Source organism: Rhinolophus ferrumequinum, chromosome 12 (assembly GCF_004115265.2).
Source record: "Rhinolophus ferrumequinum isolate MPI-CBG mRhiFer1 chromosome 12, mRhiFer1_v1.p, whole genome shotgun sequence".
NCBI lineage: Eukaryota > Metazoa > Chordata > Mammalia > Chiroptera > Rhinolophidae > Rhinolophus > Rhinolophus ferrumequinum.
The window spans coordinates 35,734,688-35,757,904 of NC_046295.1; the positions used below are offsets into that span (position 1 = coordinate 35,734,688).

A 23,217-nucleotide genomic window follows, 5' to 3' on the forward strand; every position below is an offset into this window, starting at 1 on the left:
AAACATCCCTACCATTGCCTAATAGGTGGGAACTTTCAGATGGCTGAACTCCATGGGCGGTAACAGTTCATTTCCTAATAACAAATTAAGCTGCAGGTGGAAAAGGCAGATGGATACTGAGTTACAGTTGCAATCAGTTTATAAATTAGTTGGTAAGAATAGAGGGAATTAGAGCACCCCCTCCCTAATGCTTTTCTTTCTGTTGCTTTTTTCTTGTTAGCTTAATGTAAAGCGGGCGGGCGGAAAGGAGAACAAATTCGGAGCTGCCCTCGTTCTCAGTGGTAAACCTTGCTGTCTTAAAGTGTGTTAGAGGTTTGCTGGCTCTTGGCTCTGCATTTGTCACCCTCTAAAGCCAAAAAAATTTCCCCAAAGCAGGTAGTTTATGAATCTCTCAGATTGGGGCAGCAGCTTCAAATTTCTTTGAAAATTTGGCCTCCTCCTCAAAATGTACGTACCCGGCCGGTATCAGCTACAGGGCGGGAAAGACAAATCTTGAGGAATGGTCAATATTCCTCAAAACTTCTTGAATCTTTCCCCAGTGTCTTCCCCTTTACTCCTCTTGTTTTTTTCCTAAGAGAAGCTGGGTTTAACTTGTTTGTCAGACACAGCCGTTTATTATATGCCACAAAGGACAGTAACATGACAGCAGTAATTCAAAACGGGGTTTAAAATGAATAATTAAGAGTAAGCCCCTGGGATTAGTCCCAATTGAAAAGTTCCTAGTGACCAGGATGGGTAGCTGCTGCTGGTGGGGATTAACGACTGGCTGGCCGAAGGGAATGGTATTCACTGAGCCAGCCACATTTTCCATTACTGATGGCTCCTCTGCCCCTTGGAGTCCATCGCTTCTCAGACAGACTCAGAGAGTCCAAGTCTTAGAAATATGTTTTTCTTCTTTCTCCTTCTCAGACACTGTCTACCTGATTGCATATGAACCTTTTGGTTCATCCTTTTTAGACCACAGAACTGTATGCCTCTAAAAATGACTATGGTCTCAGAGAAGAAGATGAAGAGAACATTTTCTTCCACACACTCAAACTGAAAGCAAGAGAACAAAGGAAGCCCTTTGGTGAGCGTAGTGGAACAATGGGCAGGGCCGTTTCGTGATGGTAGCACTGAGTATTTTAATAGAGAGAAACCTGTTTGTGTAAGTCCTTTACTGTTTGCTAGGCCTGTTATGGACATTGTATCATTCGATCCTGACAAAAAGGGTCGTGTCCCCATTTCATGAATGAGAAATGTGAAGCCCAGAGAGGTTGACAAACTTGTCCAAGGTCACAGTGGTAGAAGTATGATAGTCTGACTCCAGGTTTCATACTTTTTTATTATACAGAAGTTTCCCAAACATTCAACTGGAAGGCCCAAGTATATAAATCTAACTAGATTTGCAGTTTTTGCATGTTTTAAAGTTAACCTTTTACATTATCCATAAAGCCATCAGTCCTTTTTCCCTTCTTGCCAAATGCATTAATCCTTCAAGGGAAAGATAGCAGACAGGCAGAGAGAAGCATATAGCCACTAAAACGGATACCAATTGTAATCTTGGTTTATGGCCTAGGAGAAGTTTGATGCCAAAGAGAAGGCACCAAAAATGGACACACTGCCTAAATTGGAGGAACAAATGATATCAACTCATTTTTCTATTCTATTTAAAAGACTCAAGGCAGTAGAGAGTGGGTGGCTATTTTTAATAGCTTCCCTAATATTCTTCTGTGAAAAAATTGAACAAAGTAACTACAATTCACATTTATTTGTTTACCTGAACTTTGCTAAGGGCCTAGGCTGTGAGCTTCTTTCAATCAGGCCTTTGAGGCCCTGTCCTACTTTTTTACTTCTTCCATAGAGTGGACGTGCCTCCATGCAAGTGTTGTGGTGGCTTTTAGCTATTACCAAAAATGAAAGGTGAGAGGGGTCAAAAGCCACTTAGTAAACTTCCGCTTTGATTTTCTCATCCTTGCTGTTGCTTTCAAATTTTAAGGACGAGAGTAGCCAACCTCCAGTGTAAACTCTGTGGAACATCGACATTTAGTGGGATCTCAATGATTGCAGAATGAATGGTTGACAGCAGTTTCTGAGATCGTCCACCGTTTTTGTTTCACGATGATAATGAGTTCCTTCTGACCAAAACCGTGTCCTTAAACCCAATTCTCGTTCTTCCCATATGTAATATGCAGCCTCTGCTGAGTTCCTTTGCTGTTAACTTGGTTCCATTTCATGAGTTACGCGAGGAGGAGATTGCAGGGCCATTTCCCATTTGTACACAAAGATTGCAGCTGAGCAAGTCAAAGGCTATAAAATGGGCTGAATTTCCTCCTTCAGACCTTCTTAGAAATAACTAACTTTGAGGGCTCTGTGGGAACAGGACCTAGGAGAGCCGCTGGCTCTGTTGGGGATCTGTGATTGGCTTCAGAGAAGTGTCCTGTGGTTATGTGAGGCTGCTGGAGTCTATTGGTGTTTAGGGCCCTAGTGAAATGTAGCTTGAGGTGTTGTGTGTGTGTGTGTATGTCCACTTTTTCTACAGTCAAGGCCAGCTAGGTGTTCTGTCAATGATATTGTTGTGTGTCAGAGAGCGTTAGAAGCTTAGCATTCCACTTGAGAATTAGACTCATGGTTAATATTTGTACAAAGCGTCTTCCTTCCAAGTGAAGTACATCCTTATTCTATTCTGTCCTCCATTTACATTCCAAGTTCCCATTCTCTTTCTTTATATCAATAACATTTTGAGATCTAACTTCATATACAGTCAAGTGTATAAATTTCAAGTATTTAGTTTAATAACTTTTTACATTTGTGTACACTTGTGGAGCCAGCACCCAGATCAGGATATGGAACATTTCCTTGTGCCCCTCCCATGCAGTGGTCCCAACGGTAACTGCCATCTTAACTTCTATCTCCATAGATTGATTTTGGCTGTTCTTGTACATCATTAAAATGGAGTCATGGAGTTGTACTTTTTTGTATTTGATTTCTTTCATTTAACATTATACTGTAACTTATCCATGTTGTTGAGTAAAGAATTCCATTGTATAATGTATTCACCCATTTGACTGCTTATGGAAATTTGAGTTGTTTCCAGTTTGAGGCCATTACGAGTAATAATGCAAGGAACGTTCTTGCACATGTCCTTTAGTAGACATAAGGTTGGATTTATTTCCTCATTTCTCTTGGATATATACCCAAGGGTGGAATTGCTTAATCATAAAACATGCATATATTTTCTTTTATTAGACACTGTAATGCCAAACAATTTTCCTAAGTGGTTGTACCAGTTAACAGTCCTAAGTTCCTGTACTTTGAAAGTACAATTTCCCTTTTTATTTTAGGTTGGCGATGCTAGTTAATGTGGACTGTGGAGATATTTGCCAGCTCATCTTAGATTACACATGTACAGCACATTTGTATTTCACATCCACTCAGTATGGATCTGCACAGGTGGATATTTGCCTTGTCACATTTTTGTGGGGTTAATATTGAAAAACTTCCCCTAGGAATTAAAAGGAAACTACCTGTTAGTTTGAAAAAATAGAATCTTAATCACAGTAAAGTTTAACTATTGAATAGATGTCTTGTTTTCTGACTTAGGAGTGAGTATCAACTAAGTATAGTATTTAATTCATACCAGATTGAAACCAGAAGGGTGAATTGACTCAGAGGAGATCTCCTGGATCCTTCCTCTGGTGTCACTTTTGCAACAGGCTGAATTGCATTTTATGGCTGCTATTTTCTCTCATTTATCCTTTATTCCTTTGAGAGGAAGCAGTAATTCAATATATTAAACACTGCTTAGAATCCTCAGCACTGAGCATTTTAATTCTGTCAAGCGTGTATCAGCATACTGTTGAAAAAGAATGGAAACTTAGGGCTTCAGTTTGTTAGTTTTCTTGAACTAACCATTATGTCAACTATCTCCATGGACTGGAGGGCGCTATAATTAATAATAATAATCTCGATATAAGAAAAAGAATTGTCAAAGTTAGGAGCACTTGGAGTCAGTCTAGAAAAGCCTGTTAGACTGTATTTTCAAATAATCATTTTCTTCTCTTTTGGACAAAGCTACGTTAGTTCATTCATTCATTCATTCATTCATTTAACATTTACTTGACACAGTGACTCAGCAACTATTTAGAGTGCTGTGTACAAGGCCCTGTTCTAGCTACTAGACATACAGCAGGGAACAAAGCAAAAGGCTTGCTGTCATGGAGATGACCTCCTTGAGTATAAGAGGCAAGAAAACAGTATATACATATATGTCATGTGGTGCTCTGGAGGAACATAAAAACAGAGTAAGGGCATGGGAGAGTAGGCTTGGTGTTGGGAACTGCTGTTGCTTTTATAAGGAAGGTCAGGGAAGGTCTCTCGGTTAATGATATTTGTGCAGAGCCCTGAACGGATAGAACAGTGTGGACATCCACTGGAAGAAGAGTAAGCCTGGTGGGCTAAAGAACAGTAAGGAGGCCTCTGCAGTTTGAGGGGAGGCAGTGAGGGGGCATGTAGTTAGAAGTGGGGACAGAGAGAGAGAAGTGACCCACATCAAATAGGGCTCCATTGATGATTGTAATAACTTCAGCTTTTTCTCTGAGCAGGAATCCACTGCAACATTTTGAACAGAGAAGGGACTATTCAAGTATTTTTCTTTCTTTCTTTTTTTTTTTAAGGCTGATCTGGAACATTGGGTGGAAAATTGACAGCAGAGACAAGGGTAGAAACAGGGAAATGAGTGAAGATCTCCAGTGGGTTCAGACAGAAACCAAATGGCAGAGATGTTTGATTTTGTGGACTTATCACCATCTCTGTGCTTTATCAGTAAAGATAATAATTGTATTTATCCAGGCATGGATGAACAGTGTCATCACATTTGAGAAACATTGGAAATAATTTAGTAATATGCAACTTAGCAAAATGCTATGGATATTATAAAATAAACTCTGTAGTTAATGCTTTTTTTTCTATTTAATATTAGTTTTCTTCTGGATGCTCTTCCTCCATCCTCCTCCATTTTTAATTAATAATGTACCATTCCTTGTGATACTCATGTTTGAACTTCAGTCATTTGTGACTCCTCTGTCTTCATCCTCTGTACATCCTGGCAGGTTCCGCTGTTACCTTCCGGTCTCCCAAAATTCATCTCCTTTTCCTGCCATTCCCAACTTTAGTTGAGACCGTACTTTCATCTCAGAGTTCGTCATCAAATTCTCCTTCTCTAATCCATGGGAAATGAAACAAAAAAAATATAGATTTAGAAATGAGACCTTGATTCAGATTGGTTCAGACCTTTGCTCTTCCACATAGCTGTATCACCTTTTGCAGTTTCTGAACCTCAGTTGTCCTTCTATGAAATGAGCATAACAGTATCAACAGGATCGCAGTGAGGATTAAGAGGGTCTATGGAGTGTGTAAAGTGCTTGGCAGGTAGTAGGCACTTAGAAAACGTTGATTCTTTCCACCTTCTGTTCTTCCACTTAGCTCCATCCTTGATCTGCCTGGCAGGTCCTAGAGTACAGCTCTCATTGTGTCACTCCTCTTGTCAAACACCATCAATGGTTCCCTCTGGCCTCACATGTTAAATACAGGCATCCAGAGCTCCAATTCTCTCACTCTAACTTCCATTTAAAACATTTTTCCCATTACTATTCTTCTCCATGTACTTCATGTGTTAGCCAAATTCACTATTTTATTATCATGCTGCCACTTCGAAATGTCATCTCTATATTAATATCTCTATAATACCTATGCTTCAGATCCTGTCTCAGAACCCATTGCCTTCACAAAGCTGCTAACAATCTGCAAGTGGAAATGGCACTTGGAGGAAGAACCCTGGGTAACATTGTGCCAGGCTCTGGGTCCACATCCTGGTACTTACTATTATCCTGGGGATATTACTTAATCTCTGCAGCTCAGTTTCCCCTGCAAAATGAGAACAATAATACCTACTTCATAGAGTTGTTGTGAGGATTAACTGAGGTACTACATGTGAAGCACTTTGAATGAATGCCTGGCACTTGGAAAACTTAAATCAGTTTCTGCATAATTCTAGGCATGAATAATCAACGTTATTTTATCATCAGGACCTGTATTTTACAGGGAATTCAAGTTAAAAGCTGTTTGAGACACGGTGGAAAGAGGCATGGACTAGGAACCAAGAGACCTGGATTCTGGTACTGGTTCCCACTATTAAACAAGCTGTGTGATGCTGAATATGTCACTTAGCCTCTCTGGATCTTACTTTCTTCAGCTGCAAAAAGAGGGGGATGAACAAAAATCACTAAGCTTTCTTTCAGTTCAAATAGCCCCATGGATATCTAATAACCACCTCTAACTCAAATCAACCAAAACAGAACTCTTAATTTCCACTTCTCTAAACTCACTCCTTTTCTATCTCAGTAAATGATACTATCATCTACCGCCCCAGTTCAAGTAAAAAAGCATATGAGTTGCCTTTGAATCATCTATTTCTTTCATCATCTAAATATAAACATAAAATGTATTTCCAAAACATATCCTAAATCCATCTACTTCTCATTGCCACTGCTACAACCCTAGTCCAATAATCTTGTCTGTATTGTTGCCAAAGGTTCCTAATCCGTCTTTCTGCCTACACTCTTCCCTCTTTCAGCCTATTTTCCACAGAGCCAAAGTGATATTTAAAACCTAAACCAGATAATATCACTCTCCTTCTTAAAGCTCCCCAGTGGCTTTTCATCGTACTTATAATGAGATCCAAACCCCTTTACGCCCTCCAACACTCCCCCTTATGCTTCAGCTGCATGGCCCTGTTTCCTTCTTCTAGCTCACCAAGCTCATGTCTGCCTTGGGCCTTAGCACTTGCTATTCTCTGTACTTGGAACATTCATCCACCAGAAGTCAACATGACTTACTTCTTGTCATTTAGATCTAAGCTGTGTCTAATTGCCCCCTGCCTTCTACCAGTAGTGCTCTATCATAACCTATTTTATTTTTTTTACTATCTGAAATAGCCTATTATCTCTTTGTGCCCTGTATAAATGACCCCATATTAGGGTCTAATTCCTAACACAGTGCCTGGCACATAGTAGGTATACAGAAAAAATATGGATGAATAATGAATGAATGAATGAATGAATACATGAAGAATTAAGTATAAACCCATTTTAATTTTAATATCAACAAATTTTAATATCAAAATTTGTGTTAACTACGTGAGCCAAGTATTGTGCTTTTTATTTTTAAAGTATGCGAACCTATTGGTTTTCCCTTCATTTAATGTCTCGTACTGAATGAACATTATTGAGCACATATGCTTGTGCTAGAAATATGACTAAATAAAACAATAGTAATACAGTTACAGGTTATTTTTTCCCCTTAACCCAAATAATTCTCAAATTGGCCGTTTTCTCCGTTCCTCTCCCACACCTTAGTGCAAACTTCCATCCTCTCTGACCTAAAGGATCGCCTCCCTTCTGATCTTTTTCTTGTGGGTTCTAATCTCCCAATAATCTACACTCCAGACTGCGGCCAGCGAGCTTTCCAGTCGCTATTATTACACCTATGCTTGAAAACCTTCGGAGTTTTCATTGTTCTCAGGATAAAGACCAGAAATCTGCGCTGCTCCACCACGTCACATCAGGCCAGCCCTCTCTCCCACCCTGGTTCCCGCCTGCCACCTGGCTGGTAGCCCGAGCTTCCCGCTTCCCGGACAGTTCTCCACTGCACCCATTTCTCTTCTTCGGATCTCAGATTGTCCCTTAGGGAAGCCGTCCTTGGTTAGGCCAAGGGCCAATCCCCGTCACACAGCCTCACATCAGCAAGGGCCTCTCTTTCAGAGCTTTTATTTTATAAATATATACTCCTGAATATGGTAACTTGATTAACATGTCAATGCGAGCTTGCGCTCAAAAGCTATTTGCGGAAGGGACTGAAGGACTAGATGTCCAACTGCTCCTCACCCCTCCCCCTAGGACCGCGGCGCATCTATTACGCATTAAGTTGGCGCCGCGAGAGCGCGCGCAGGACGCCTGCGCGAAGGGGCACGCATGCGCAGAGGGAGGAGCCCGCTGACAGATTCTCGGTGGCGGCGGCGGCGGCGGCGGCCCTGGACTGCGGGGAATGGGAGCCCTAGGTCTCTGACTGAGCACCGCCCCCGCCTCCCTGCCCCCCGACATGGCTCAGGAGAAGATGGAACTAGACCTGGAGCTGCCTTCGGGTACGGGCGGGAGCCCAGCGGAGGGCGGCGGCAGTGGCGGCGGCGGGGGCCTCAGGAGGTCTAATAGCGCCCCCCTGATCCACGGCCTCAGTGACACTTCCCCGGTGTTCCAGGCCGAGGCGCCGAGCGCCAGGCGGAACAGCACAACGTTCCCGAACCGCCATGGCCTGCTGCTACCGGCCTCCCCGGTCCGCATGCACAGCAGCCGCTTGCACCAGATCAAACAGGAGGAGGGCATGGACTTGATCAACCGAGAGACGGTCCACGAGCGCGAGGTGCAGAACGCAATGCAGATAAGCCACTCCTGGGAGGAAAGTTTCAGTCTGAGTGACAACGATGTGGAGAAATCTGCCTCTCCGAAGCGCATCGATTTCATTCCGGTGTCACCAGCACCGTCACCCACCCGGGGAATTGGGAAGCAGTGTTTTTCACCATCCTTGCAAAGTTTTGTGAGTAGCAATGGATTGCCCCCAAGTCCTATTCCCAGCCCAACGACCCGGTTTACTACTCGGAGAAGCCAGAGTCCCATTAATTGCATCAGACCAAGTGTTCTTGGACCATTGAAAAGAAAATGTGAAATGGAAACTGAATATCAGCCAAAGAGATTTTTCCAGGGCATCACCAACATGCTTTCTTCTGACGTTGCACAGCTGTCAGATCCTGGTGTGTGTGTATCCTCTGATACCCTTGATGGAAACAGCAGCAGTGCCGGATCTTCTTGTAACTCACCAGCGAAAGTCAGCACTACCACCGACTCTCCGGTGTCACCTGCCCAGGCGGCCTCTCCATTTATTCCAGTAGATGAACTTTCATCTAAATGATTCGCCGACCCATCCCGAGACTGTTTTATTTTTGCAATGGAGAGAAAAATCGGTTGGAGCAAGCACTGAACTCTGTCAATTAATTTGAGGCTCTTTCCTATTTGATCCTTTTCCTTTTTTGGAATTTCCTGAAATGTTGTTATTCTAGAGAACTTTTATGTCAGGTTCCTGCGGATGCCCTTGAATTCAGTGTAGTAATATTTTCAGACGTTTTCCCAATAAGTGTGTTGAAGCATACATCTTTACGCTGCTAATATGTCTAAATACATATGTTATCCCTTGATTTTTTAAAAATAATTGAGAGCTCTATTTATTTATGGGATTTTTAAGTTCTGATGCAAATATAAATGTTGAATTAATCAGCATAGTAAACTGTTTTAAAATTCCATACTTCATGCCCACACTAATTTTTAATGTTATTTTTAGTGATTGCTACTTTCTGTGTGATGAAGAACAATAACTTAACCTATTTACAGCTATTTTTAAAATATGTTAGTTATAACATATCAATCCAGTGGTTGTCTGTTTTATCCAGGAATCCTTGGATATTTAATTTTCTGGGTACAGAAATGGATGGGAGGGGGAACGATAAAAGAACAAAATATAAACCTTTGCAAGAAATCTTTTTAAATTAAACATATAAAAGTAAACATATTTAAGAAAAACATTTTCAAGTGAAACTTAATAGTAATTCTGGTAAGTTGTACAAATATAACCACTATACAGAAAATGAATTTTTTTGTGTTTACCAGCAAGTGCATTTTCTTGAGTATAATCCTAAAGTAAATGGACAGTGCCTTGCAGCCTTAGTTCACTGCACATAGGCTGAGGCCAGGTTCTTTGTACCACTGCAAGCTTAAAAGTTTTTTAAATGCAGAAAATGTGTGGGAAGCCCTGTTGAACTTCACAGAGCATCCAGGCAGATAAAATGCTCATCAATCGTTAATATGCTTTAAAAATATCCAATTGTGCCTCAGTGAAAATCCTTGCCAACGAAAAGCCAGAGTAATTTTTGGCTGCTTCTTTGCTCTGCCCATCTGTCACCTTCCTGGTTTTCCCTGGCTCAGGAAGGAAGCAGCTGTTTCCTTGCCAACAGGTCCTTCCTGTCCACCTCCCACCAACGTAGGGCATCATCGCTTAGACAAAGGTACAGTGTCACTCGGATTTCTGACAGTGAGCAACAACACGTCTGAGTTGTCGTAGGAACCTCTGCAGTGAAGGCTGCAGCTGGAGTTGACTGCTTTGGGGATGTCAGTTAATTAAGGGTCAGTGACTTGCAAGAGAAAAATCACTGGAGTGTCACATAAGTAAATCACTGTTTGACGTAGGTTTTCTTAAAGGTAGAATTGTGAAATGTTCTGTTCTTTGCCGTTTACAATTAAGACTGAAAATATTTAGTGACACATTTTTCTACATTATAGTTCCTATATCATCCTTAACTAGATAGAAAGAAAGACAAAGGGGAAAAAATAAAAGACTAAAAGAGAGACCAAGAGAAAAAGGTCTGGCTTTAAGTTACAGTCGACAGAGACTTAACAATTACATGGATTTTTTACAACTATGAGAATAAATGGAACTGGTCTTTTCACAGCTATGAGAATAAATGGAACTGGTCAACTTTTAACAGTTGCCTCAAGAATTCAGTGATGTTACATTGAGGGTAAGATCGTGTGCAGAGGCTTAAACTTCTCTCTTTTGGGGAATAGTGTTCATGTACCCCAGTCCTGATCTTGTTCCTCAAATCAAACCTGTATGTCCAATGCCCTGCAGGACACCTTGACCTAGAGGTACTTTACTCTCAGCATCTCTAAAGCAAAATGTATTGTCCTCATGGAACCTGCTCTTGAATTAACTTAAATCGATGTCATCACCATCTAAGTTCCTAAATTAGAAACCCTGGGAAGCATCCTTGACTTTCCCTTTTCCCTATCTGTCACGTCCGACTTGATCACCAAGTTCTGTCTACTTCTGAAATGAATCTCAAATCTTTCCTGTATCTCTATTGCCCCTGATTTAGCTTAAGTTCTGGCCTAAGTGATCTCCCAGCCTGTTTTCTTGCCTCCCTTTTGGCCCACTCTTCACACTGCTTTTAAAATGATCTTTCTAAAATATAAACTCACTTGCTTAAAAACTTTATATGCTTCACCATTTCCTACAGTTTAGGTAATGCTGTCTTTAGCCTGGCACATAAATTCTTTCATGAACTGGCCGTGCTCCAATACAGCTTGTATCCCCTGCTCATCCTGTCTCAATACATATCCTTCCTTCTACTCTGCAAAGGATAGACTACTTGATGCTTAAACTACCATGTACTTTCATGTGTTTGTACCTTTGGATGCATTGTTCTTTCTTAAAATGCCATTTCTATCCTTTTCAGCCAGGCAAATGCTGATTCTTTTTATTGCATGTGAATTTAACTATGAAATAATATATACCTGCTGATTATAAAATATTTAAACAATGCAGATATCTGTATAGTAAAAAAAATGGGTTTGCTTTTTACTATGTAAAATTCATCTTCCATTCCTGTAGGTAATTTCTGTCAATAAGTCTGTATATATTATACAAGATGTGTTACTCCACACCTCCGTGTATGTACAAAGGGTGCCAAAAAAATGTATACACATTTTAAGAAAGGAAAAAACTATTAAAATTGTAATACTCAATATATAACGATAACAAAAGATGAATACAAGTCACGTTTGACTTCTGCAATTAAAAGAGGTGCTCAAAGTGGTTACCGTCAGTGTCCAGACACTTCTGATTATGGCAAACTACTGCTTCAGCAACATTGACCAAAGTGTCCACTTGTATACATGTTTTTGGCACCCTAGTATGTACATAAATTCAGAAAACCAATATGTCATTTACCTCTCTCTTCCTTTCTTTCCCCCATATCTGTTCGTTCTCCAAATCTTACTGATTTTATCTTCTAGAATCTGTCTGTCCTGCATTCATCTCTACTGCCATCCTGATCCAGTCTACCGTTATTTCCGTCTTAGGCTTCTGAAGCAGCCTTCTAATGCCCATTTTTGTCCCCTTCACACTTGCTCTGGTTGGCTATTCTCCATACAGCAACTAGAGTAATCATTTAAAAACTGCAGCTCTAATCCTTCCATCTCCCAGCTTTCAGGCTTTTCATTGCTTTTTGTTGTTCTGGTATACCAAAATCTATCAATTCTGGCCCAGAAGGCGCTATGGGATCTGGTCCCTGCCTCTCCCTCTCCTTGTTTTCAGTGCTCCACCTTCACTGGTTTGCTTGCTTGTTAAATCATGTTCTCTCCTATTTTAGGTCCTTTTGCCAGATCATTTTCCTTGAAGGTACAGAGAAACCTTTCTTTCTGTAAGCTTATTTTTCTATGTAGGTGGTAAGTTTTAAATCAGATGAGTCTCTAAGTTTATATAGACAATTTACATTATTATATTATTGTTCATAACATCAGCCAGTACTCTGTAGAATGTAAGGACTTAGCTCATGTGTGAATTATCCTTCAAAAAACTTTTTTATGGTATTAGTGTTGCTAATCTATAAACTTTGTGTGGGAAGTCCCAAAGCACATATAGACATAGTTAAGTATAGTTTGTCACATATAACAAACCTCTGTGGTATATTTTCCTTTATTATGCTTATTAAAAAACACAATGTAAATGGAAAAAATAATTAATGGTCACCAAATCTGCAACTGCTGGATGTCAGGACCTTTAAGCATCTTTAAAAGATTGATTGTAATCAAGAATAATCTGTATCAAGTTGCCTTCCAGCGATTACCATTTATTAGTGGAGCCAGTTCCATACGTACAGCAAGAGACTGTTCTTAGATATTTGCAGGAAAATGGGGAAAGGTCAAGGCTTATAAGGAAAACAGGACTGAGAATGTTGTTCTTATGGGCATGTTTCTAGATGGGTAGAAAAAGTTTGAAGATCCAAGAGAAGTGGGAAATGGGAATAGCTGCCAGAACAACAAACCAAAGATGATGATATCACCGACATTTCCTGGGCAGCATCAGAGAGTAGAAGAGCTGGTCTTGGAAAGAGGTCTGGAAGCTTTTTTTTCTTTTCTTTTCTTTCTTTTTTTTTTTGAAACAGAAAAGAGAGTGAAACAGCTAGGCAAAGATATCAGTAAATGATTTACTGTTGCAGGAGTTTAGGGATGATGAGGAAGATACATGAGAAATGAAAAGCATTTGTATTTGATGGCTACTATTTTCCAATTATGGAGGAATCTAGAATATTTGAGGGTTGGGCAAGCATAGATTTGGAATCTTGAGTGAAATAGAAGTTTAATATTGCCTCTGAGACTCTGTGAAGTAGTGACAGGGTGAGTAGATTTATTAAGCCACATTGGATGCCAGGTTGCAGTTGGATGGCAGGTGCAAAAGTGGATTGGACTGACCTAGGTTTGGGAATTGGTTAAGTAGGTACTAGGTAAAGTCCAGTGCGTGAAGCAGTTAAGGATTCTGCTGAAAGTGGAGCTGAATGATTGGCCAAGGCCTTCGGGATGGTAAGTCAACAGTGGGTTATGGACTAGGCCATTTTTCTCAGGGGCTTACATTACAGTCAGCCTTGACAAGTCCACAGAAAATCTGATCTCACTGCAGAACTCTCATTTGAGCAGTTTCACCCATGTTTTTCATGGCTAATTTTGTTAGAAAATCAATCTAAATCAGCAAGTCTTGAGTTCCACTTACTTAATAAAAAATTATTTTTGAGTTCGTTTGCTCACGATAGCCAAGACAGTTCTTTATGCATTCCATAACTTGCCATCGAAGTAAAACTTTTCTTAAAAGTGAAAGTGACTTTTATATTTAAAAAAAATTACAAAGTACTCGCTATGTGTCAGGCACTGTTCTAGGTGCTAAACAAAGGTGTTATTTCATTTACTCTTCATCATCTGAGATAAGTACTATTATTCTCCTCATTTTATGAGGAAATGGAGGCACAGAGAGGTTAAGTAACCTCAGGATGCCACAACAGAGGTAGGCAGTGCATTGTAGTGGTTCAGACCACAGACTGGAGCCAGTGGCTGTGGTAAGGATGAAATGGATCACTATGTGAAACCCTCACAGCAAAGCTGGGCACTTTGTCGAAGTGTTAACTGTCACTATTATTGTTGTGGTGGTTGTCATTCTCATCTAGTGTGGACTTCCTAAGGAATCTTTTCTTTATCATCCCTCACTGATGGCACTCCTACCGTCACACTCCGTCACATTATACTCTCTACCCTCTAAGGCAGCCTGTCCTTTTCTGAGCCGATTGTGTTGGATGTTCAAGAGTCTTTTTTATACTGAGCAGACATTTCCCTCTGTAATAATCTCCACCATTTAATTCAAATCCAGCTCTCTGGAAAATGCAAAACAAGCCTCGTCTCTCTCTGTTAGATGATAGCCTTCCCTTCACAGATCAGAAACACTGATTGTTGTGTAAGTACTTCTGGATCAGAGAAATCTTAAGCAGCTTTTTCAGTGTACGTCCTCTGTAAAATAGGTCTGTCACTGCTTTGGCAGCCAGGATTTTCACAAGATTGTGTTCTCTTTAAGACTGTTTGCTTTCCCTACTGGGAAAGCAAGAGATGGTTTAATATCATGAACCATTGCCAATAATAATAATAATTAGTGCTAATATTTATTGAGCGTTCAGTATGCACCCAGACACTATTTTCAGTGCTTTGCATGTATGGGTTCATTTAATCCTCATGGTAATACTGGGGAGTAGGTGCTCTGATGATTTCCATGAACACATGAGAAAATCAAAGACATTTTTGTGAGTCTCTAATACTTTATTTTTTCCTTTTGAATTGAGGTCCTTTTTATCTTTTCCTTATGAATAAACTTTTTTTTTTTAATTTGAGACAAAGCCTATTTTCCAGCTTGCTAATGCTGCTGCCTCTATTTTGAATCAAGCAACATGTTTGTAAAAATTATGGCTTTAGACATTATTACCATGGAGAGGAAGCTATCAGGAGCATTGTTTTCTTTAGTAAAGGTAAAAAAATATTAACGTGGTACAGAAGGAAATCAGGATTCACATATTTTTTTTAACTGATTTGCTCTTTGAAATAAATTCCAAAACCACCGATTTCAGATTTTTATTTATTTTGCTTTAAAATATGCGTACTGTACATGCTTTCTTATATTTGAGTTGTACAGGGTCCTTGGTTGTCCTTAGATTACCATTATTCCTAGGGGAACAAAAGCAAGAACCATTTGGACACTACCCTCCCCCCCCTCCGCCAATAGAAAATCCCTGTGGGTTAAAAATGTATCATTTTTTAGAGGAAAAGTAACCACAGAATTTAAGTATGATCCAAAACTTTTTATTACCTAAATAATAACAAGTTTGCCTTCTTTCTCAACAAGAAGCTCTTTTTCCCAGAGGTAGAGATTTAAATTCAGAGCAATTGGGCAATCCTTGAGAAACTATTATTGTTTTAACTTTACTTGTAAAAAGTCACTTCACAGTTGAATGAAAGGACCTGAAAAGGAAAACCCCTTTGAACACATTTTAGAATTGGTGTTTAGATTTCAAGTTTTCCTGTGTCATTTGCCTGCATTAGACATTTTGAAACAAACAAACCAAAAGCTACTATTTGTTCCAAAAGGTTAGTATCATTTTTGGAAATTCAATAAATGTTTTTAAATGGCCTCAAAAGTGACTTTTAGTTCTATATATGCCTCGAGAAAATAATTTTATAACAGAGAGGTTAGGCAGATAACAAATACTTGAGTCTTGTGCATGTACAACCAAAGGTACACTCACATATGTGCATACACACACACACACACACACACACACACACACACACACACACGCTGTTGGCATGAATATTTTCATCAACTTTCCGAATTCCAAATGCTGCCCTGCAAGAAAAATAAGTATTTGGTTCTGGGACCTAGGATCTCTTTGTGCCTGATTTCTATTTCTCCTTTTGAACGTCTGGAGTAAATACTTGGAGAGATGTGAAAATCAATCATTAACAAATTCTAAGGCAGTATGACTGAAACTGGAGAACAGAGAACCTATTGCTTTTATTTACCTGTAAAAGTTCAGTTCTATATCAATGCCAGGAATATTCTGGTTCTTTTCCAATTGCCTAAAATGGCCTTCCAAACCAAACTAAATCTAAGGCTTGGCTAGCAAGGCATGTTGTGAAAGAAGACAATTGAGAAAAAAGATCTTTTGTGCCCTTGCAAAGTAAAATGGTTGGTTGAAGTAACTATTCCTGTGATTCAGGCAATTCCTCCCCCATGCTTTAAGGACAAAGAATGATTTTACTGTTGCAATGCCAGGAGGATTGCCGGAACTCCAAAGTGACAAGTTACTATTGAGTGTTGGTATATCTTTTGGAAAGAAAAATATGAGATATTCAGGAGGGAATGGGAGCGGGGAGATGATGGATGGTTAGGGTATTCCCTTTGGCATGTGCGCCCTCTCTCACACTATCATTGCGAGCGCCCCATTGAGAAGAGTGACACTGATGGTGGTTTTCTTCATGAACATTTGTTTACTCTTTGTTCCACTTCATTTGGGATTTGGAGTTGAATCAGAATGTGTTTGAGAATTTGAGTGCTTTCCCTTAATTTCTCTTCCCCTGGATCTTCTAAAAAGTGGCAAATAATGTAATAATTGCCAAGTGACTTTGAGTCAAGAATTACCAGTCTTAGAAGTCTTTACCAGTTTATACCAGTTTTCTAACTCTGAATTAAAATTCTATACCTATCTGTATGGTCTTTCTCAAGGGTCCATTTTACTGTATTACTTGCTACCGGATATTTCTAAAATGCAAACCTGAAATGCAACTTCAGGTTTGCATTTTAGAAATATGGCTACCCCTTAACTTCAGGCTTAAATCAAATCATTCATTATGAGTGAAAAAGACCTCTCTGCCTCCACATGTCCCCTGAATTCCAGGACTGGTCACACTGAGTGGCCTGAGGTTGCAAGAGGATGGAGTCATCAGGTGTGTCTGTGGCAGCTGGCAAGTTAGATGAGGGCTGATCACTGGGCAGTGGATTTAGTACCATGTAAGTTACAAGTCAGCTTGGTGAGAGTCATTTCATCTAATTCCCCTTTTCTGGCTATGCTTTGATGAGCTGTTTCCTCTGCTTAGAATGGCTCTTTCTTCCTCTTCCTCTAGAGTCCCTACCAACTTTCTTTACTTAACTAATTCTACCCAAGGAGTACAACTTCTGGAGAGCGTTTCCTGATGGCCCCTGCCTCTCCAGCCCTGGCCAGTTAGATGGCTTTCTTCAGTGCCCCTGTGATATCCAGGGCTTCCTTCTATAAGGGCAGTCAACAGGCTGAGTTGTTTTGTGTGATTTCTTGTCTCTGCCCTATGCAAAAACAAAGCCTCAGCCTTTTACTTCTTTCCCTAATGCCTCTGCATAGCATATTGTACTTGCTCAAATTTATTTTGAGTGGATGATTAATGGATGAATAAATGCAAAAGGCACAGACTATTTTTAAGAGAAAGGAATGTAGTAAGATTTTTAGTGGAACAAATCCAGTCACATGGCTGGGCTCTTTGTGGCTCGCTAAGAGACTGGAAATTCATTCATTAAGCAATTTTGATTTGAGCACCTATTATATGCCCCACACTGGGTAGTCTCGTAGGATAAATCAGTGTGTAAAACAAAGACTCCCACCCTCATAGAGCACACATTCTACTTGTATTCTCACAAGGTAAAGGGAGGGGTGACAATAAATATAACAGTGAAGTAAATTACGTAATATACAGAGCGAAGAATAGCAATGAGGTCGGAATGGCCGGAGTAGAGTTACTGAAGGGAAACATAGTTAGAGGGGACTTGGAAAGGTGGGCAGGAGTGGGGGTTGTTGCAAATACAGATGGCATAGGGTCCTGTGTGCCACTGAAGGGTGTTGGCTTTGGTCATGAGAGATGGAAAGCCATTGCAGGGATTTGGTCATAGAAGTGACATGATCTCTCTTAGATTTTAAGGGGAACATTCTTGCTGTGTGGACAACAGTGAGGGGCAGGGGTGGCAGCAGGGGGACCAATTAAGGAGGCTCGCCAACATTCTGAGTAAGAGATGATGGTGGATTGGATGAGGGTGGTAGCAGTGGAAAGGTGGGGGAATGGAAAGTGGTTAAATTCTAAATTTCTTTTGAAGGTAGAACCAACAGATTTTGCTCACAGATGTAAGGTGGGCATGAGAGAGAGACAGGCTAAGGATAATTCCAAGATTTTAGGCCTGAGTAACTGGACGGATGGAGTTGCCGTCAACTGAGATGTGGAAATCTGCTGGTGAAGTAAGATTTTTGTTTGTTTGTTTGAGGGTGTGATGGGTGGAGGGCTTTAGGACCTCAGCTGGGGATAGGTTAAATGATCCTTACTAGCCATTCAAGTGAAGATGTCAAGTAAGCAACTAGTTAAGTTCAGGAAAGAGGGATGGGCTGGAAATATACATATATTTGGGAGCTGGCTGCCTGTGGGTGGTATTTAAAGTCAAGAGCATACAGGAGATCACTAAGGGCCATGTGACTGTGTCTAGAAGAATAAGAAGTGAACCATGGGGCACTTTCTGACATTAAGAGGTCAGGAAAAAGACAATGAGAAGGAGCAACCAGGGAGGTAGGAAAACCAAGGGAGTGTGGTATCATGGAAGGTATGTGAAGAAAATGTATGAAAGAGGATGAAATCATCAGGTGTGTCTGTGGCAGCTGGCAAGTTAGATGAGGGCTGATCATGGAGCAGTGGATTTAGTACCATGTAAGTTACAGGTCACCTTGGTGAGCGTCGTCATTTCTTTGGAGTGGTAGGGTGGAAGCCTGATTAGAGTAGGTTCAAGAGAGAAGGGATGAACAGAACTGGAGACAGCCAGATGGCTGAAGAAAGATGGGGCTCTTTTAGATCATTAAGGATAAAGAAGAACTCAAAGTAAAAGATCATCCCCCTTCCTTTCTCATTGGTAAATAGTTATTAAGGATTTCACAAGACATATCCTTTTACATACATATGATTATAGTTTGGGGAAAAACCAAGGCCAAGTAAAACTTTTCTCTCCTGATTTTTTTTTTTTTTTTTGCATTATTGAGAGGGGAAAAATCCATAAGTAAATGTTTTTATGCCAAACATAAGTAAACTGTTAAAGCCAAGGACTTACTGATTCACTTCCTTCATGAAATCGTCTGGTTCATTTTATTCCCTTGTCACCTTTTTTTCTCTTGATGGCTTTTTTCCACTTAGAAATTGAAATTTAATTCCACACCCATGACACAATTATTTCTGTAAGTTTGGCCCAGTTTCTTAACCCAGAGACATTTTCCTCTTCGGTGAGTGCTGTTGAATTTTTTAAAAAGTAGTTCGTTGTCGTCTTAGGTTTTATTTAGGGACAGATTGTTGTTGTTGCTTTGTTCCTTATTTCTTTTTAAAATTATTGCTGAATGGCAGGAGAGGGGAGCACCGGTAATAAGAAGAAGGAAAGAATGCTTTCCTCACTTTGAATTGCTCAGGTTTCATTCTAATCATAAACTATCGTCAAGTTCATTCTTGTGGGTTGCTCAGTCTACCCCAGTCCTTTAGAGAAGGGACTCAAGGACAGCCAAGCCATAGTTGTACCCAGGAGGGGAGAATGCCTTCTCCTGGAACTACCTCTCTCTCTTGATACTGCATTTTTCTCTTTCAAGACCCCAGTAAGTGCTGCTCACTCCAGGAGCCCCCTCTGCGTCTCCGTCTCTAGGTAGTATTGCTTTCCTCTGAATCTCTGAATCCTGGTGCTACGTGCTGCTGTGGCCCTTAATTTTGTTGTTTGGTTGTGGGGGCGGGGGGATCTTGGGAAGAGGGTAATATAATGTAAGGGTTAAAAGCACAGCCTCTGCAGACTTGTAGAACTGCATTCCAGACCTAGCCTTCCCACTCCTCAGCTTTGTGATTTTTAAGCAAATGAATCTGTGTGTGCCTTTGTCTTTTCAACTGTTAAATGGGAGTAGTTCCTACCTCAAAAGTAGTGAGGATGAGAGGGCATAAAGCTTGTAAATGTGTTTATCAGAAAGCTGGTAACTTGAATAAATGGAAACCTGGAAAATATATGTAACATGTAAAATAATCCCCTATCTTTAGGGCAGATTTCCTGAAAGAAAAGGACAATGGCTTATGTATCTTTCCTAAAAGCACTTCTTATCTATAGAAAGAACTCAGTGTTTATTAATGATGATAGATAGTGCTTGGGAAACATGGAATGTTTGCTCATGGAAACTGTGATGTGCACATCATAATGTATTTCATTGTTGCACATTAGTGAGTGTTTCAGGCTTTAAAAAGTCTTTCAGACTAAAACTCTCACAATGCACAGTCTAGGAAAAAGATGTTGCCACTTTGATGGTGCATAAAGTCAGTAAGTTTTCGTTTTAGTTTTCCAAACATTCATGAAAATTGCTGGAGTTTTTCCCTGTCATTCACATTTCACAGCCCAGAATACAGAAATCTGCAGTAATTTCAACACAGTCTATCAAATTCTGTATAATTAGGAGAGGAGCTTAGATGACATTTATTTTTAGTAACCTTTTATAAGCCATGTATTTTAATAACATGAAAAAAGATTAGAAGAACTAAATAGGCTAAAACAAACAAATTACATTTTCTAATGATAAAAGCAAAAAGATAGGTTCATGTTTAGAAACTTTAGAAAATTCCAGTAAGCAAAAAGAAGAACACATTGAGATGCCACTATTTGCACTCCCATGTATATTGTTCCAGGATTTTTCTGTGATTAAATATGCATATGTAATGTTCACACAAAAATGACATCATACTGTACAGTCAGCTCCATAAACTGCTTTTTTCCATGTAATTAAGTGAATGTTTTAAATATACTTCCGCATCATTTTACTCAATATGGCTGCACCATATTATTGTTAAGCAACTGTTTGAGGCTCTTTAGCATCTTTACCATTTTTTCTCAATTACAAACAGTGTTCTGATGTACATCTAAACAACTTATAATATTTAAAGACCACAAATTTCTCTTGGACTTGCCAATATAAAATAGCTGTCATGTTAATTTCAATTAAATTTCATCCATTTTTAAAAACATTCTTTTCCAAGTCAGTTTTGAATGATTTATTTGATGGTCACATTTGGAACTCCTGTGCGTGACTAAACAGAAAAAGTGTGGTTCTCTGTTTAGATTTTATTCATGAGTCTAAGACAGCTTTTTCCACATTTGATCCACTCTAGAGAGTTCTGGTAATGTCATCAGGAAAATGTTGTTCTGAAGTCTTTATCTCCTTTGCTGTATTGATTTGTAAGTCAAGCTTAGTGAGGCCACCAGTAGTTCAGTTATTACTGTTGTCATTTCAGTGGAAGAAAGGCTGGAACATGGCAGTGCTGGGGAGGGTGGTGATAGAAAAGGAAGCTAGCGTTAGATATCTACCCCACAAACTGGAGGTCACCACCATTTCCATCTTTCATAGATATGGCAACTTGAGATCCCATATTTTCTTAGTCAAGATATCAAACATTGCCTCCAGCTGCCTATGGAAACATCTCAGAGGTCTTGACATTAGAAGCAGCATATTTTTGTTTTATATACCTAGAAATGACAAAAATTCTTTACGACATCATGTTTATCCATATTAGGGTTATAAAATATGGTTATCAAAATTATAGATCTTAAGAGAAGGAATAATAGAGATGACTTAATCATTCATTTTTACAATGTCTGTCCCATGCCTAACAATATACCAGGCATTGTGCTAAGGGCTGCTGTTACGGAGGAGTGAGTGAGGCGTTAAGCTGCTCCAGGTCGGGTACACATACAAATAAAAAACCAACAGTGTGTTGTAGTACTTTGTTGCAATATATAATAGACATATTTCCAAGATGCTACAGGAATCCAGAGGAAGGAAGTAACAAAGGTGTTTTTAGGAGAAGAACTCTTTAGCAGGTTGATAAGTGAACAGACATTCTCTAAGGAGGTGAGGGGACTGTAAAAAGTGTCATGCAAAGTGTGCAAAAGACAGAGTGTATTCTAGGAGTTTCCAGCAAGCAAGAATTGCAGTGTTCATTTAAAACAATTCTTGGGTTTAGTTTTTAAGTATTTTTTACTAATTTAATGTTTTATTATTTCTCTGTATTTCTGGGTTGTTTATTTTATATACACCTAATTGTTTATTTGTTTGTTCCTTTTTAGGAAATTAATAAGTCATTTGATCCTAAAAGAGTAAATGAAATGGACATGGCTTAATAAGGTGTTCTTGTAACTACTTGCAATCTTAATGACAAACTTTTTTCCTGCCTTAGATTTAATAGCTTAGAAATTATGGCTGCAGATTCGCAGAGATAGAAAGATAAAATAGACAAAGAATATGTAGTTCAAATTATCTGCTGAATTTTTCCTGCTGTTAGTAATATTCCAAAATATAATTGAGATCATTGTACACATCTGTTGAACTTAGCATTGAAAAAGCCTTGGGCTGTGCATTCTGAGATTTCAAACACAGTAGATTTATAGTGGAAAAGAACCAGACCTTTAGACTAAATAGATATGTTGTAAGAAAGCCATAACGATCTTATTTAAATATTTTCCACATTAAATAAGGCATGTAGTACTGTTATGTTGCTGCCATGGTTTATTTTTGATAAATGAATTTGCATACACGATAGTTTTTTAAAAATTCTCCACATAATAGCCAATGTGAATACTTGAAGAAAATAATCTATTGGAGCCCATATTTCAATTAAACTTCCTCAAAGTGCATTGATACCTTCATGAATTTTGAGCTTATTTTATAAACAAAGATTTCTTTTTTTCATCTTTAGGAAGCCTACCTAAGTAACAGAAATCTGGAGAGTGATAAGTGGAGTGAATTTCTAATAATGGTGTAATATTGTTCACTTGGTAACTATATCTCGAGCACCTACAATAGTCCAGACACTGAGCTTTCATGAACAATTTTATGTCTAGTTTCTAATAGGCAGACTAATCCCCTGGCTTCATGGAGTTTATATTATAACAGGGGCTACGAGAGAGAGAGAGAGAGAGAGAGAGAGAGAGAGAGAGAGAGAGAGAGAGAGAGAGAGAGAGGGAGAGAAATACTGACGTCATTGCCAATGAAGTCTGAGCTCTAGCTGAAATTACATTTGAGATGACCACGCTGCTCATCAGTACGTTGGATTTAATAGATTTTGTTTAAATAAAAGAGCACTTGGAGTATAACTGATAATACTGACACTATGTGTATATATATCCTTTGTTCAT

At 39.4% G+C, this 23,217-nt stretch overlaps 2 protein-coding genes across 2 annotated transcripts in view; both read left to right on the forward strand.

Moving 5' to 3' along the window:
- Positions 1–23,217, forward strand: part of PIP5K1B (phosphatidylinositol-4-phosphate 5-kinase type 1 beta) — a 282,047-nt gene that overhangs the window by 57,815 nt on the left and 201,015 nt on the right.
- PABIR1 (PP2A Aalpha (PPP2R1A) and B55A (PPP2R2A) interacting phosphatase regulator 1) lies at positions 8,002–9,293 on the forward strand. Its single transcript, XM_033123071.1, has one exon. The coding sequence runs from the start codon at positions 8,137–8,139 to the stop codon at positions 8,998–9,000; it is 864 nt and encodes a 287-aa protein (XP_032978962.1). The 5' UTR covers positions 8,002–8,136; the 3' UTR covers positions 9,001–9,293.

Coding starts and splice junctions, on each gene's coding strand:
- PABIR1 (XM_033123071.1), top strand. CDS start 8,137: ATGGCTCAGGAGAAGATGGAACTAGACCTGGAGCTGCCTTCGGGTACG.